This window comes from Pogona vitticeps, chromosome 1, assembly GCF_051106095.1.
Source record: "Pogona vitticeps strain Pit_001003342236 chromosome 1, PviZW2.1, whole genome shotgun sequence".
In the NCBI taxonomy this organism is placed as follows: Eukaryota; Metazoa; Chordata; class Lepidosauria; order Squamata; family Agamidae; genus Pogona; species Pogona vitticeps.
The window spans coordinates 183,378,353-183,395,696 of record NC_135783.1 but is presented as its reverse complement, the minus strand read 5'-3'; the positions used below and the strand labels follow the sequence as shown (position 1 = coordinate 183,395,696).

At 42.5% G+C, this 17,344-nt stretch overlaps 1 protein-coding gene across 1 annotated transcript in view; it reads right to left on the bottom strand.

The window, feature by feature from the left end:
• Positions 1 to 1,632, bottom strand: part of TMEM237 (transmembrane protein 237) — a 36,602-nt gene extending 34,970 nt beyond the window's left edge. The window contains exon 1 of the mRNA XM_072978786.2: positions 169 to 1,632. Within this exon, the coding sequence (XP_072834887.2) occupies positions 169 to 306 (138 nt within the window). The 5' untranslated portion in view covers positions 307 to 1,632. The remainder of the gene's footprint in view (positions 1 to 168) is intronic.
• Between the last annotated feature and the right edge of the window lie 15,712 nt (positions 1,633 to 17,344).

Genomic DNA, 17,344 nt, shown 5'->3' with positions numbered 1-17,344 from the left:
CGACCCACAGTCCGTTGCGTCACAATTAATGGATGATGTCAGACTCCCGTTAGTGACCGAGGCGGGCAACGCCAGTCAGCCACAACAAAGCTTTTCAAGGTGGAAGCGGGGGGGGGCAGCGAGAGGCAGCCGTGACCCTCAGAGCTTTCTTTTCCTTCCCTTCCTCACCGGACGGACGTCCTCCATCGCGCCCCAGTGCCCGCAGGAGCCTCCCCGCCGCCGGCACGGCGCCCCAAAGCCGGGCCGGGTCTCTAAGGCGCCGCCAGGGACGCCGAGGGAAGAGGAGGGAGGGCGGAGAGGCGCCATTTCCGGGCCGGGAGAAAAAAAAATAAAGAGGGAGAAGGGAAGGGAAAGCGGCGCCTCTCAGCTTTGGCCGGGCTCTCCACTCCCCCCTGTTGGGCTGTGGAAATCCCTCTCCACTCGGTTCCCTTCCCTTTGAACCTCAACCCGCTGCCTTTTGCCTGAACTGAGGTGGAATTGGCCGCTTGGTGGGCAAGCTTTTTTTAAAAAAATATTTTCACAACGGAAGCCCTGTATTACATTTATTAAGCCCTCAAGCATGAGCGTCATGAAGCCGTCTCGGAAAAATGCTAGAATGATTACAGACTACTGACAGTATGTCAAAGCCTTTGACTGTGTGGACCACAGCAAACTATGACAAGTCCTTAAAGAAATGGGAGTGCCTGATCACCTTATCTATCTCCTTATCTATCTATATGTGGGACAGGAAGCAACAGTTAGAACTGGACATGGAACAACTGATTGGTTTAAAATTGGGAAAAGAGTACGACAAGACTGTATATTGCCTCCCTGCTTATCTGAATTATATGCAGAATACATCATGCGAAAGGCTGGACTGGAGGAATCCCAAACCGGAATTAAGATTGCCAGAAGAAATGGCAACAACCTCAGATATGCGGATGATACCACTCTGATGGCAGAAAGTGAGGAGGAATTAAAGAACCTCTTAAAGAGGAGAGTGCCAAAAATGGTCTGAAGCTCAACATCAAAAAAACTAAAATCATGGCCACTGGTCCCATCACCTCCTGGCAAATAGAAGGGGAAGATACGGAGGCAGTGACAGATTTTATTTTCTTGGGCTCCATGATCACTGCAGATGGGGACAGCAGCCATGAAATTAAAAGACGCGTGCTTCTTGGGAATGACAAACCTAGACAGTATCTTAAAAAGCAGAGACATCACCTTGCCGACAAAGGTCCGCATAGTCAAAGCTATGGTTTTTACAGTAGTGATGTATGGAATTGAGAGCTGGACCATAAAGAAAGCTGACCACCAAAGAATTTATGCTTTTGAATTGTGGTGCTGGAGGAGGCTTTTGAGAGTCCCCTGGACTGCAAGGAGAACAAACCTATCCATTTTGAAGGAAATCAACTCTGAGTGTTCACTGGAAGGACATCCTGAAGCTGAGGCTCCAATACTTTGGCCATCTCATGAGAAGAGAAGACTCCCTGGAAAAGACCCTGATGTTGGGAAAGTGTGAAGGCAAGAGGAGAAGGGGACGACAGAGGATGAGATGGTTGGACTGTGTCATCGAAGTGACCAACATGAATTTGACCCAACTCTGGGAGGCAGTGGAAGAAAGGAGGGCCTGGCGTGCTCTGACCCATGGGGTCATGAAGAGTCGGACACGACTAAACAACAACAATATCAACATGAAATTTAAGGTGATATTTGAGAAAGGAGGGAAAAAAGTCTGTCAGATTTGTGTGGATTGTGTGAATTTCAGCCACCCTCTTCATGTTTTCTTGTTTCCTCACGATAAAAAAATGATCAGCTAAGTGATCATTTCCATATAATGGATAAAAAGTGCCTTGAATATTATGTTAACCAGGATAATAGAGGTTTCAGAACTGAACTGGAATTTCCTGCTTGGTGCCCAAGTATTTTTTTTTTTAATTTAGCAATTTCAACTCAGATGGCATCTCTGGGATGTCTCAAAAGCAGCTGCTTCTTTTTCTCTTCTTGCCTGCATTTTGGGGGTGGACTGAGCTCTGTGAATTGTTTTCTAGTCCTAAACTAATTGCTGCCTTGGGTCTCTTTTGCGATTTAAATACGGAGGTATTGCAACAACCCCCTTCTGTGCCCACCTTCAGTCCTTTGATTTCAGCGTAGCTTGTCAATATTCAGTTCCCCCCTCCCCTCTTTTTGAATACAGGTTCAAATGTAGCAACAAAGACTTCCTAGATGTGGGGGATTGGACTGTCCCCTCGGCTTAGCTGAGTAACATTTGGGGTGTTAATGAGCATCAGCTCGTTTTCCAGTGGTGGGGCAGTATTTGTTCTGGGAAGGGTCTATTGACTTAGAGGATCCTGCGGTCATTCGTGCTCAGGACCGGGTGGCCGACAGAGGTGGCTTTGTCATTCTATTGCTGGTGGCTTTTGGTTGAGCTCTCCAGCATCAGCACATCATGGCACTGAGAAGGATGACCAGAGCCTTCAGAGTGAGCGACCAGGAGGGCTTGCGGGGCAGTGTGGAGGGCAAGGGCAGGCACTGGAGGGGAAATCTGGTGTCAGTTTGTTAGTTTCTAGAGGAGGTTTGGGGGAATCTATCGCCCAACCTACATAATATAAAATTAATTGCTACCGAAGTCTTTTAGAACTGGAAAAAAAAGTTTTTCAACATCCCACCAAACAAAAGCCATCAATGTTACATGGGTACATTTTGTCTCCTCTTGGTTTAAGGCCACTTTTTCTGATCTAGGAAAGGGGTCACCAGAATAATGTTGGAATGAAAACTAGTAATGTTGTTCAACATCTACATGAAACCGCTGGGAGAGGTCATCAGGAGGTTTGGGTTGAGGAGTCAGCAATATGCTGACGATACTCAGCTCTACCTCTCATTTTCCACCAATCCACTTGAGGCAGTTTCTGTGCTGAACTTGTGTCTGGACCTGATAATGGACTGAATGAGGGTTAATTTAATACTTTATTACGATCAACAGATCAGATGTGAATAATGCAGAACAACCGCACAAGAATACACAGAATCAGTACAACTATAATAAACATTATGTGCAGCAGACTCTTAGAGAAACAAATTCCATAAATGATTGTTAGGAGCATACCCCTATCCCCAGTTCATACATATTCATATATACATAAAAAGGTAAAGGTTCCCCTTGACAATTTTTGTCCAGTTGTGTTCGACTCTAGGGGGCGGTGCTCATCCCCGTTTCGAAGCCATAGAGCCAGTGTTTTGTCCAAAGACAATCTTCCATGGTCACATGGCCAGTGCGACTTAGACACGGAATGCTGTTACCTTCCCACCAAGTTGGTCCCTATTTATCTACTTGCATTTGCATGCTTTCGAACCGCTAGGTTGGCGGGAGCTGGGACAAGCGATGGGTGCTCACTCTGTCGCGTGGATTTGATCTTAAGACTGCTGTAAAAGCTTTTCTATATTTTGGAAGGGTCAGAATATTCAAATAGCTAGCAGGTAAAAATGCCTGATCAGAATCCCTAAAGCCAGGATGGGTCGTAGCTATGCTGACATGGTGCTGCAGCTCATTGTCTGTAATGTGCTGGTGTAATTCCTGTTTTGCTTTTATATAGCCTATTAACAAAATAGCACTTCTCAAGAGGCCCAAATTATTTAATTTCTCATTCACAGATCTTTCCCACCTGGACTGAAACTTATCAGTTAGCACTAGGGGAACCAACCCCACAGAGGTGAAGAACATTTTTAGCCAAAAATTTAGCCTAAGTATCCATGCCCGAGACTCTATCAACATCTGGCCTGTTTCTAGTCGTAAAAGTGCATTTGGCACACAACTCGGGAGTCCAAGGATAGTTCTCAGAAATTTCATTTGAGTGGACTCCATTGCCATAAAATTTCTGTAACTACACCATTGTGCACCATATAACATCTGTGCTAGCACCTTGGCATTGAAGACCTGTATGGCTGATGGTATATGCTGACCTCCTTTTGCAAAGAAAAAACGTATGAGTGACTTAATACTTCTCTGAGCATTTGCTATAGTGTTGGATATTTGAGCCTTCCAAGATCCTGAGGCCTGGAAGATCACACCCAGGTATTTATAAGATTTAACTTGCTCAATTGGATGATCATTTATTTGCCATTTATGTGTGATCCGTTTCCTAGCAAACATTAAGACTTTTGATTTATCATAATTAATTACTAACTCCTCAGTTTTACAATAATTAGCCAGGGCTCTTAATAACCGGCCTAAGCCAACACAGGTTAATGAGAGAAGTACATCATCTGCATATAAAAGAGTAGATAGGGGTCTATCTGCTAGTTTAGGGGGATGAAAGTTGGTTCCAGATAAATTCTTGACCAAGGAGTTAATATAGATGTTGAACAAAGTGGGAGCCAATACACAGCCTTGTTTGATGCCAGCATATGTGGGGATGGCCTTGGTGAGGTGATCTGCCCGGTTACATCTCACCTTCAACCTGGTTTTTGCATAGAGGCAGCAGATCAGGAGCAGGAGCCACCTATCAATGTTGGTTGTCTCCAACTTCTGCCAAAGCCTGTGTCATGGAATCATATCAAATGCGGATTTGAAATCAATAAAGGCTGTATATTGTGCTCCTTTGGTCTTAAATGAATATTTATCCACTAGATGTTGTAAAACTATACCATGATCTCCTGTAGAGCATCCTGATATGAATCCTGCTTGCTCATCATCTAGAAAATTTTCCTCTTCCATCCAACTATGTAATTTCTCAAGATGGTGGGCATACTGATTGGCCTGTAATTTACAGGGTCAGCTCTTTTCCCTTTTTTATTAATTGGAATGATAATAGTAAGTCCCCAGTCCTTTGGTATACATGCAAGCTGGTTGATGCATGTAAATAGTGTTGCTAATACTGGGGCCCACCAATTAATACTGGCTTTAAGAATCTCAGGAGGAAAGTTATCACTCCCGGGTGCTTTGCCTACTTTAAGCTTAACAATAAGTCTGATGATTTCAGAGATTGAAACTGGGGGTCAATCAGGGAGTTCACGGGAAGCAGTTTGTGGAGTCAAATGTTTTGCAGCATATAGACTAGTAAAATATAGTTCCCAAGTCTTAACAGGTATGTATGAATTTGCTGCACCTGCTTGACCATTTAACGCTCTCGAGACTATTTCCCAGAAGGTAACAGAGTCATGAGACATAGATTTCTGCCAACTCATCTTCAATGCCAAATTCTTTTTGTCCTTAATTAGCTTTTTATATTTTTTTTCTTTAGCTGAAACCAGTCAAGTGGTAGGTATGGCAGGTTTGATTCCCTATATCTCTTATAAGTTTCTAATAGAAGGTACTTCATTTCCAGACATTCCTGATCGAACCATGGTTTGGATCTATAGGTTCTACAAAAAGGGGCGTCCTGTCTTATGGATTTTTTTATGAATCAAACATCCTTGTAATGCTGTGACTGGAGCCCTGGTTTCATCCTGTGGAGCTCTTATGCCTTCAGTTTCTGACTTGTTGTGTCATCCTCTCATCTCAGTGTCACAGAGCAGGAACAACAGGAGCAAAAAGAGGAACAGCTGCCGTATGAGACCAGTCTGGTGGAGCCTGCAGCATCTTGGGTAAGGAGGAAAGGATGGCTTCTCTACCCTTTCCCTCCCATTTCACAGCTTGCTACAGGATGGCCAGCTCCACATGATATGCTCAAATAGGCGAGAATTCTTGCTCTTAGACTGCAAGAAAGCTCTGGGAGCCAGGATATTGCCACACAGAGGTGCCAGCTACTTGCTGCTTCTCCCATTAAATGTTACTTCTATGCAATGCTACAGGATTCTAAAGCCTGTTTCAAGTATAAAACATGCATGGGGAGGGAGAGAAACTGGAGGGCCGGTGATCTTGCACTGGGAAATAGACTTCTTGAAGAAAGAGGAAAGCATATTTCCTTTGTTCTTGTGGCTTCTCCATCCATTTGCCCCTGTCAGCTTTTTATACTCGCTCCAAGCAGAAATGTATACAATGTACAGGAAGGATTCCCAGTGAATTCTCTGAATATTTCTTATTTGAAGAGGCCCCCGTTGTTTTAAAGGGAGAATCAACTTTATCCAGAGAGAAATCATAGCAGGGGACGCCTTCCGGACTAAAGAGGTGGGTGGGCTTCAAGGTGAGTAGTTTACAGGATTGGATGGATGAGGAAGCCCCAGACAGCAGATGGATAAGCCTTTCAGACTTGGTTTCTGGCCCTCCATGTCCCTGAAAGGTGAATCTGCTGAAGGATAGGAATGGGTGCCCTGCTTTGGCCCATACATAACCCCAGAATTCCCCTCAGCATCAGAGCTAGGGCAATGGCTGGGCTTGTCCAGCAAGTGCCCGATGATTTCTGCCCACCTTTCTAGCTCCATCACTGCAAAGATAGCTGGCACTTGGCCAACCTCATCATTGCTAGCATGGCAGATGTCACATCCAGTTCATGGGTACGGTAAGGAAAGGGAGCTCCATATTCAGTGATTGTCTACCTTTGGAATGAAGATAGGGAAAAGCTATTGCTTTGAACCTTCCCGAAGGGGCCAGGCTGGCCACTGCTGAGCTGGAGATGGTCCAATCTAGCAGGAGTTGCCCTAAAATTTCATGTTTGAATTTATTGTGTGAGTTATTTCTCCTCGTCCCCTTGTGGCACCTACTAATCATACCAACACGAAGACAGAAGATTCAAGCCTTTTGGTGTTAGGCATGTTTTTTTTTTCCTATAATAAAAGGGATGGCAGTTCCAGCCTGTGAAAAATGGTGTCTGGGCTGCAGCCCTTTCTTCACTGCAAAGCAGCATGTGGAAGGGGCCAATGGATTCTGGTAAGTACCAAAGAGGAAGAGGGATTTTACTCACCCCTTGCCGAGTAAGAACCCAGTTGTGCACCATAAAGGAGTTGACCAAGAGATTTGGACTGAAACTTGTACAAAATATTCTGCATGTGCCTTGTGGGAGCCATTTGATTGAACACACAACACCAAGGTACTTAAAGGCTCCATCTTATGTCCATTTCTTGACCATTTGTAGAGCTTTGGCCTTTTTGCAAACACCATAACTTTGATTTCTTCATAATCTATTTGAAGGCTTTCCTCTTGGCTGTACTGTGCTAGGGCACACAACCGTCTCTTTAAGCTAAGTTTCAAGGCCTTGCCAGATTGATTTAATCTGAGCACACAGTATTTGTGGAGGTAAGTACTGTATACATTTACAAACAGAACTGAGCACTGCTTCAACTTGACCTACACTGCTATTGCAAATTGAGTGAAAGTAGGGAGGTTGCTCAATGACATATGGATCTTAGTAGAAACAAGTGTGATTAGGCCACCCTTTGGCCTGCCCTTCTTTTTGCTAGGGGTGGTGCATAACTGATGTACAGAAAAAAACATTGGATTAAATTGCATCTAATGCCCATTTCTCTTGCTGCATTAAGATACACTTCTACTCTTAATATTCCGTCCCTGCCATGTTCCATGAAAGTTCAGATATATAACCCTGAAGGTCTGTGTATCAGTTTCTCAGCTCCAAGGGTGATGTAGGCTCTTGTATGTCCATCAGCCCTTCATTTTCTGGTAGACACATTGGGAGGAAGCATCAGGATACATAGAGTGGAGACTGGCTGCAATACATTATGTTAAGATAGGACAAGTTGGGGCACATTATTTGGGGGCATAGAGTGGCATGTTGAAAGCTGCTCTTGAGCTGATGTTGTCAAAGACCTTGATGCAATTCTCGCAAAAGCTCCTTATGTACGATGTCCCCCAGTATCTTTGAAATCCAAGGAGCCCAAATTTATTTGTTGACAGTCCATCTGCCACTTTGAATCTCTTAATATATGATACAGGTGTTAATCTGTGGTCCGTGGACCCCAGGGGGCTATGATGTCTCCACACGGTTTCACAAGGGCTTGAAGAAATGTTATGATCTTTTGCAGTTAAAGTAGAAAGAAAGGATAAATTAATGAATTAAAACAAAAAAGAAAAGGAAATGTAGAACAAAATCTTAATTTTCTTGCTTGTTTTTGTAAAACTTTTCTAATCTACCGCCTTAATTAAAAACAAACAAAAATAAAAATGGGTTATGAAAATACCGGTAACTGTTCGATAGCAAATAACTGATATTTCTGCACATGGTGAGGACACACAAGTGAATGAAACTGAATGGCAGAGAGACAGCATGTGACATTTCTTGCCTTGTACAGAGTCAGAAGCCATGGGAAGAGAATCAATCAGTGCCACTGTGAGTGAGCATTTGGATGGACTTTGTGATTGTGTTTCTTTGATTTCTGCTGATAAAACTGTTTGGTTGTTGTTGGGTAAAGTGACTTTTCAATATTATTGCAGTGCATTTTGTAACAATACATTTTGGCTGAGCCTCAGAATATATTGTTGGCTGAATTTAAAACAAAATAGATGATGCTGTTGATGAGGATGTATTCTGTTCAAAGTGAAGTTAAGTTTCTTCCAGTCATCTTAAAAAGTGTTCTGTTATAGAAGGAACATCTGTCAATTGGCTTCACATGTACAGGTCCCAAAGATAAGCAACTACCACAGTGTGTGTTGTTTTAAGAGATATTGTCCAACAAGGCCATGAAACCGTCAACATTGTGAAGACATCTTGATATGAGTCATAGAGAACATGCCACAAAGTACATTGGTTCACACACACACACCCCCGACAAATAAGGGTCATGAGCTTCGGGAAAGCAGGAAAATGGTAAAAAAGACTGGAGCTGGTTGTAATAATTAAAATGCAGGGAAAGCCTCATTTGAAATTTCTCAACTAATAGCAAAAACCAGAAAATGGCACACACTAGTTGAATAACTTATATTACCTGCTGCAAAAATCATGGTTTCTGCATTGATCAACGAGAAAGCTGCTAAAGACCTTAATACTTTTGTCAAATGACATAGTTAAGAAGCATATTGACAGTTTTTCCGCCAATATCAAGGAACAATTATTAGAAATAATTTGTATGTTCCCCTACTTTGAATGAAAGCACAGGCATAACAAAATGCCCTTGCTGTGTTATGTTAGATACGAACACGAGAAAAATGTTTAAGACATACAGTGGTGCCCCACTTGACGATTACCCCATTTGATGATGAAATCGCTTGACAATGAGTTTTTTGCGATCGCTATAGCTATGATTCAATTGGGTTTTTCTGTTTTATGACAATCGGTTCCCTGCTTCGGGAAACAGTTTTTCGCATTATGATGATTAAAAACAGCTGATCGTCGGGTTTTCAGAATGGCCGCCCACTGTTTTCCGGACCTATTTCCGGAAGACAGCAATGCAAAATGGCTTCCCCCATGGAGGATCTTCACTGGACAAGCAGGTATTTCCCCCATTGGAATGCATTGACCGGTTTTCAATGCATTTCAATGGGTTTTTTTCCTTCCGCTTCACAATGATTTCGCTTAACAGCGATTTGCTTGGAACGCATTATCGTCATCAAGTGGGGCACCACTGTACTATTGTTTTTCAAGACATACTATTCATCTCCTCATTGGCACACACTACAGCTGAAGTATTTAACAGCTTAAACATCTCATGAAGCTTAAGTCTTCAAGGAGAAAAGGTTACAATTTTTCAAGTTGAAGACAAGAGCGAAGCAATGATTTTAAAAAAAGTTGGAATTGTGGCATCATTGCCTATCGAACCGAAACTCTGAGACATTTCCAAACCTCACAAATTTTCTTGGTTCCGACAAAGAATTGTCTGAGGAGGACACATGACACATTTTGAAGATTTGCAGCATAGTTTCCATGAATATTTTCCTGTTCCTGATGCAAGCAAAAATTGGATTAGAGATCCATTTTCAGTTAACGTGTATGAACTAGTGGGGCTCACAGCAGCAGCAGAAGACAAGCTCATAGAAAAATCCACAGATGATGCTGTCATTGCAGTTCAAATCTGCTCATAGGTGAGCCCAAATTTCTGGGCTCGCCTATGAGCAGATTTTTTCCAGAACTATTGAAGGTGACGAGGAAAGTACTGATGCCATTTGTAACAGCATACTTGTGCGAAAAACAATTATTTGCTCTTGTTTATCTTAAAAGTGAATATGGAAACCATTTGAAAAATGTAGAGTCAGAACTCAGAATACAGTATGACAAGGCTTGTAAGTGAAATACAGCACCAGCTTTTTCATTAATTATAATTATATGAATACAATATGTTTCCTTTTTCCCCACCCAACTTGTGTTTAATGAGGTACAATTTTAGTATAAATTATATTCATGACATTTTCTAGCTTTCACTTTCATGTGACATTTTATATAGGTGTGCATATAAATGGTTTTATGTAGTTGTAATTTCAGTTTCTCAAGCAAGAATTAAAGATCTTTTAAATTTGGGTGGAATCATTCCAACAAAATATTATAATATAAATGTGTGCATTAACAGATTAATTTTTTTATCCTTTCTCTCCATATTTGAAGACCCTTCATAGAACCTTGTGGTGCACTGGTTAAACTGGTGTAGTTTAGCCAAAAGGTCTGTAAAATGAACTGTGTAAGGAAGAGAAAGAAGGCATTAGCATCCATTTATCGGAACCTGGGGGCATAGAATGGACTGTTAAAGATTACCCAAAGAGAAGACGAAGGGAGCACCACTCCCCCAGTCAAGATACCAGACTTGGAGGGACCGGTGGACGTGGAAGTGGGCCCGACATCCATGTTGTGGAACCCTGTGTGCCACTTGCAGTACTGGGAGTAAAAAGAAATCTATCCTTGCCCTCCATGCTGCCCCGCAAGCCCTCCTGGTCGCTCACTCTAAAGGCTCTGGTCATCCTTCTCAGCACTGTGATGTGCTAATGCTGGAGAACTCGGTTGAAGCAAACATCTTGCCCGACTAAGAGCCACCAGCAGGAGAGCCCCCAAAGCCGCTTCTCTCAGCCACCCGGTCCAGAGCACGAATGACCAGTCGCCCTGGGCTGGCTCGGAACTGTGTTGCTGCGGCAACCATGTAAACAGACCCAGGCTCGGGAATCCAGCAGAGCAACTGCCAATTTTTGAATGAAAACTAGTCTAAGCTTTCGCAGGGCTCAGTGGTGGTTCTCTAGGATGAGCTGCCAACTGCCTTCCTGGCTTGGCTCCTGTGCTTAGAAACAGCAGCCTGATTAGCAGCAAGCCGCCTTTTGATACCACCTGCAAAGTTGCTCCTAAGGACCACTTTTACTTCTTGCAGACACAAAACACCAGTTCCTCATTGCTTCCCTTCTCAAAACCCTTGGCAACTTTGCTCTTCTTTTTCACTTTCACTACTAGTCCACCAGGAAAGATGGCCCATCCCAGCATCTCCCAGAAGGAAGGTTCCTGAGACAGCAGAGGTTGATCCTGGATAGCTGGGATACTTTGGGGGGAGGGGGCTCCCTCTCTTTTTCCCACCCTGAGTGCCAAGGACCTGAGATGGTCTCCTCGGTAGCCAGGCTCCAGAACACCAAGGTCTCTTGCCTCTGAGTGAAGGGTGGAGACTTTCACCCCCCACATTTGCATCCCAGATCTGGATCTATCCCACATCACATACCATACATTATTGAAAGGAGCGAGATTTGTTTTTTAAAGGAAGCCTCTTTTCTATAGCCAATGCTGAACAGCCTTGACCACTGTCCCTGTGAGACAGACTGAAAGCATGGCCGTCAAGGAAACACACGGTTCATAAATGAATATAACTTCACATGCCAATGAGGAAGTTCAGGCTCCAAACCAAATAGCCTTTGAAGCAATTAATGCATCTGGAGTGATTGATTTGCTAGCTGCAAATGAAGTTGAACATAATTGGCAGTGGAACAACATCCCCCAGCAGAGCTTGTTAGTATCAACTCCTTTGTGGGAATCATGTCACTTGATTCTGTTCTTATACATGTTCCCTAAATTTACTCTGAAGGGTTGGATGACCCTCAAGAGCAGATTTGGGGGTAGTTTGGGGTAAATCAGTGTAGTTGGGGGAGGAGGTATAAACATCTGTTACATAAGTCTGCATTAGCAATATTAAATAACACTCATAGTAATTTTCTATAAGGTGTCATCTGAGAGAAGTGATTCTGTCAGTACAACTAGCCCTTGGTTTTCCCCCTCCCTGTACTCAGAGTATATCTGCAACCTGTTGGTGATCCAGTGCTCAGCCTTATCTGTGCACTAAAGAAAAAGATATGATTCTTTTTCAAGTAGGACAACAGTGTTGTTTCTGGGTCAGCGTTCTTCACTGATATCTACAAAAATGGAACATTGTAATATTGATTTTAAATCCACAATAGTTTCCTTCATTTTTATTTGGTAACATTGTTCCGATTTACATCCTTAATTGTAACTATGAGTGCCTTTAGAATCCTTATGTTCACCAAAATGTCAAAGCATTTGTGCATCGGTAGGGGCTTCAGGGATCTCAGTATCATCTTTCAAGTGAATGGTACTCGAAGGGCATGTGCAGAATATATTTATTTATTTATTTATTTTATTTTTGGACTTATATACCGCCCCATAGCGCTACAAGCACTCTCCAGGCGGTTTACAATTTAATTATATAGGCTACACATTGCCCCCCCCCAGCAAGCTGGGTACTCATTTTACCAACCTCGGAAGGATAGAAGGCTGAGTCAACCTTGAGCCGGCTACCTGGGATTTGAACCCCAGGTCGTGAGCACAGTTTTAGCTGCAGTACAGCGTTTTAACCACTGCGCCACGAGGCTGCCCAAGCAGCACAGAAATCAGCATCTGAAAAGTATAAATTTTTTATACCAAGCGGGACCAGTATATACCAGTGGCTCTAAAGGTGTTTCAGGTTAAATCAATCAACTAACTCCTCTGTGGTGCACAATTAGGACCTTACTCCACTTTTACACTTTTGGAAAGGGTCCAGACAAGATTCCTGAGAGTGATCTTTCAGGTATCTGGAAGTTGAGTCATAGCAACTGGACTTTCACATTGGTTTAACTTCCCCCTGGTCTAAACCAAAGTGGAGGATATATCAGGGATCTCCTACCAACTCTCCTCAGACTGAAGAAGCTACTTGGATGAGTAGCGAAACATTTCAACCTGGTAAGAAAGAAGTTGAGTTGCCATGACTCAACTTCTAGATAACCTCACCTGGATGACTGAGAATCTTCACAGATATATCCTTCAGGTACCACGCTGGGTCTCTGATGCAGCTTTGAAGCTGGAAGTCAGGCTCTTGAAAGTTGAAAGAAGGATTTGGATATCCATTTTTAGCATCTGGTTGAAACTAGGTTTCTTCCCAAGATAATCACCAGTCAGGCTTTTTCAATCAGAACGCATGGGTTTTTGGAGGGCTGTATAATCCACATGGAATGTGATGCAGCAAACTCTGTATTGTGGAGGTTTGAGTTAGTGCCTAAATGCACTGCCGTCTGCCCTGCCGTACAGGAAGGGAAGGATAAGAAGCCTCCGTACTTTCAACGCACATGTCCTTGCAACTTGGGTGCAACAGAAACAGTTACTCATGTTCTCTTGCTTTGCCCTTTTTACTTTGATATTCAGAGAAGCTTCATTGAGCCTCATTTAAAATTATTTCCTGGGTGCTCTGAGGCATTTAATACCCTTTGACTTTTGTCAGGACATAACACAGGCATTTTATACTATGTGGTGAAAATTTTAGCAGCTGTTATTAAAATTCATGAGGGGAAGGTTTTAATGAATTAATGATAGGCTTTAGCTACCAGTGGGAATCCTGAAAAGGGATTTGAGCCAGCAGTACTTATCACTTCTCTTAGAATATTTTTAAGTCTTACATATAACTTTTTATATAGGGGAATATATATTTAATTTATTTGTGTATTTAGATGTTGGTCTTTGACCGTATTAAAGGTGACTTGACTTGAATATCTACCTACAGGAGTAGACTCCTGTCTAGAAGGGTGGGATATAAATCCAATAATAAATAAAATAAATACAGGAAAAAAACAAGAATATGCTTTTCAGGAAAAGGTAAATACATGAAGAATCTCCATTTCCTTAGAGAAGGAGAACTACATAGGCAGCACAATCCTCCCAACCTGGAAAATGGTTAATATCTCAAAATGTGAATTAACAGCTTCTCTCATACAAACATTTTACACATCCTCATGCTCCTGTGCGTATGTTACAATCCAGGGCATCTTACTGGATATAGCAAATTATTAGAGATTAAAATTGAAAATTTGCCATAACTATCAAATTGGACGGAGTGGAAGATAAATAAAAACATGCATGCCTTTCAGTTACACGGATTAAGCAGCACTGAAGTTTACATAGTACAGTACAGTCATGTCTAAAACTATGTGCTATAACCTGGGGAATCCCCAGTTCAAATTTTGTCTCGGGCACAAACTCACAACAAAATCTTAAGAGAAAACTGTAACTCATCTTCCATCAGTGATATGGTAGCCATGCTCTCAGGGCTGTTATAAGAGAGTGAGATATGGACATTTGGTAAGGTCCCAGGATCAAACCAGAAAGAGCTCTGCCTGAGAACCCAGAGCAATGCTGCTGATCAAATTAGGAATACAGCGCTGAACTAGATTGACCAGTAAGGCTGGCTTGTTAAGCAGCTTCCTATATTCCTTTATGAAGAAGTCATGCCCCCTGTATACTTTTTTTCTAACTCTTGAGAATAGTGATAATGATTTTTACCTAGTGTTGTGTCAAAATCTAAATACTGTATTGCTAAAAGAATGCATTAAATAATACCACTGATGAAACTTGATATTAAAACTTGCACCATATACAGTAACATCAGTAGAAGACAATCACATGGAGAAAAAGTCCCCAACTGCAGTTGCCGTACATTTAATAAACAAACACTTATTGGCTGAAATCCTGGTGTGACTTCCATAGGTCACATCTGGAGAAGGCTCATTTGAATCAACTGAAATGATGGAGGAGTTGGCTCACCAAGTCACCACTGATTCATTAGGCTACTCTAGTTCAACTTACTTTGTGAGCAACAGGATTTCAGTCATTGTTCTAAACCAACATTTAGCTACACATCTTATAATTAGCAATCAACACTGTTAAGTAGGATAAACATTCCAAAAAGCCAGCAATATTTATAACTAATAAAGTTATAGGCAGTACAAGACATTGTTCCACTTAGAGATTTTTTTTGAAAGCCCGCGATCCTTTTTAGATGGTTTATAAGCAGCAATGAACATGCAAAGGATCCTGTTAGCTGACTTTTTTGTTAGCTGTTTCCAAAACACATACCTTTTTACCATTAATGAAAAATACCAATTCATGAGATTCTGTTGCTGCATGGAGAGACATTATAGAATCTGAAATGTCTAGACTATAATAGGAAGATAAAACTTCTCTTTCTACTCTCAAGCACGTGATAAGTGCATGACTTGCTCATCTAATAAGTGTGCATCTACCATGGGGGAGGAACTTATTACTCTAAGGAATATGGGTGGAGACAGCAGCTGAGAGAAGACAGCAAGGCTGGGAAATGAAAAGTTGTTGGACTGCAGCTCCTGGTATTGCCAATGGTCAGGAATTAAGGGATGACAATCCACCCACAGTGTGTTCCCCATTCCTGTGGAAGCACTTACCACTGCCCTGTCAAGCTGTTTATAGAGGTGAATGTGTTTTATCAGCACTAATAAACAGCATGTAATCCTGTTACATGGTGTTTGTGGTTTCCAGTGTGGTGCAGTAGATAGAGTGACAGACTAGGAGTCGAGACCTGGGTTTGAATCGCCACTCAGGTATGGAAACTCACAGGGGAATGGAGCTCCTTAAATACCTCTTACCTTAAAAGCCCTTTTAGGGTCATTATGAGTCAGCTTTGCCTTGACAGAACATAACTGTTACAGCTTTATGTACTGAACCAGTCTTATCCAGACAAAAATAAAAACTAAAATTAAAGAGAGTATTGTGGCACCTTATAGAATGCTATATTTTAGCGTGAGCTTTCATGAATATTCTGTTCTTCAGACAAGTGACTGAACTGTTAGTCTTCAAATTAACTTGTAAGCCGCCCAGAGTGCTTGAAGCCCTATGGGGCAGTATATAAGCAGTATATAAGCAGCACACTTTGCTTTTTGTTTGTTTGCTTCGTTATTCTTTTTGTCCGGATACAATTGCATAGGTAAAGAAGGCTGCTTCTCTGAAAAAAGAACTACCGTACTCTTGTGGACCGAGAACTCCCAGAAGTACAAGCGGGATTCCGAAGGGGCAGAGGAACTCGAGACCAAATTGCTAACTTGCGCTGGATTATGGAGAAAGCCAGAGAGTTCCAGAAAAATATCTACTTCTGCTTCATTGACTATGCGAAAGCCTTTGACTGTGTGGACCACAGCAAACTATGGCAAGTTCTTAAAGAAATGGGAGTGCCTGACTACTTTATCTGTCTCCTGAGAAACCTATATGTGGGACAGGAAGCAACAGTCAGAACTGGTCATGGAACAACTGAGTGGTTCAAAATTGGGAAAGGAGTACGGCAAGGCTGTATACTGTCCCCCAGCTTATTTAACTTGTATGCAGAATACATCATGCGGAAGGCTGGACTGGAAGAAGGCCAAGCCGGAATTAAGATTGCCGGAAGAAATATCAACAACCTCCGATATGCAGATGATACCACTCTGATGGCAGAAAGTGAGGAGGAATTGAAGAACCTTGTAATGAGAGTGAAAGAGGAGAGTGCAAAAAACGGTCTGAAATTCAACATCAAAAAAACTAAGATCATGGCCACTGGTCCCATCACCTCCTGGGAAATAGAAGGGGAAGATATGGAGGCAGTGTCAAATTTTATTTTCCTGGGCTCCATGATCACTGCAGATGGAGACAGCAGCCCCGAAATTAAAAGACGCCTTCTTCTTGGGAGGAAAGCGATGACAAATATTGACAGCATCTTGAAAAGCAGAGACATCACCTTGCCAACAAAAGTCCGAATAGTCAAAGCTATGGTTTTTCCTGTCGTGACGTATGGAAGTGAGAGCTGGACCATAAAGAAAGCTGACCGCCGAAGAATTGATGCCTTTGAATTGTGGTGCTGGAGGAGGCTCTTGAGAATCCCCTGGACTGCAAGGAGAACAAACCTATCAGTTCTAAAGGAAATCAACCCTGAGTGCTCACTGGAAGGACAGATCCTGAAGCTGAGGCTCCAGTACTTTGGCCATCTCGTGAGAAGAAAAGAGTCCTTGGAAAAAACCCTGATGTTAGGAAGGTGTGACGGCAAGAGGAGAAGGGGACGACCGAGGATGAGATGGCTGGACAGTGTCTGCGAAGCAACCAACATGAACCTGACACAACTCCGGGAGGCAGTAGAAGACAGGAGGGCCTGGCGTGCTCTGGTCCATGGGGTCACGAAGAGTCGGACACGACTAAACGACTAAACACACACTCTTGAAAAAAGGAGCTGGCCGCCTTCTCTTTCTACTGTTGTT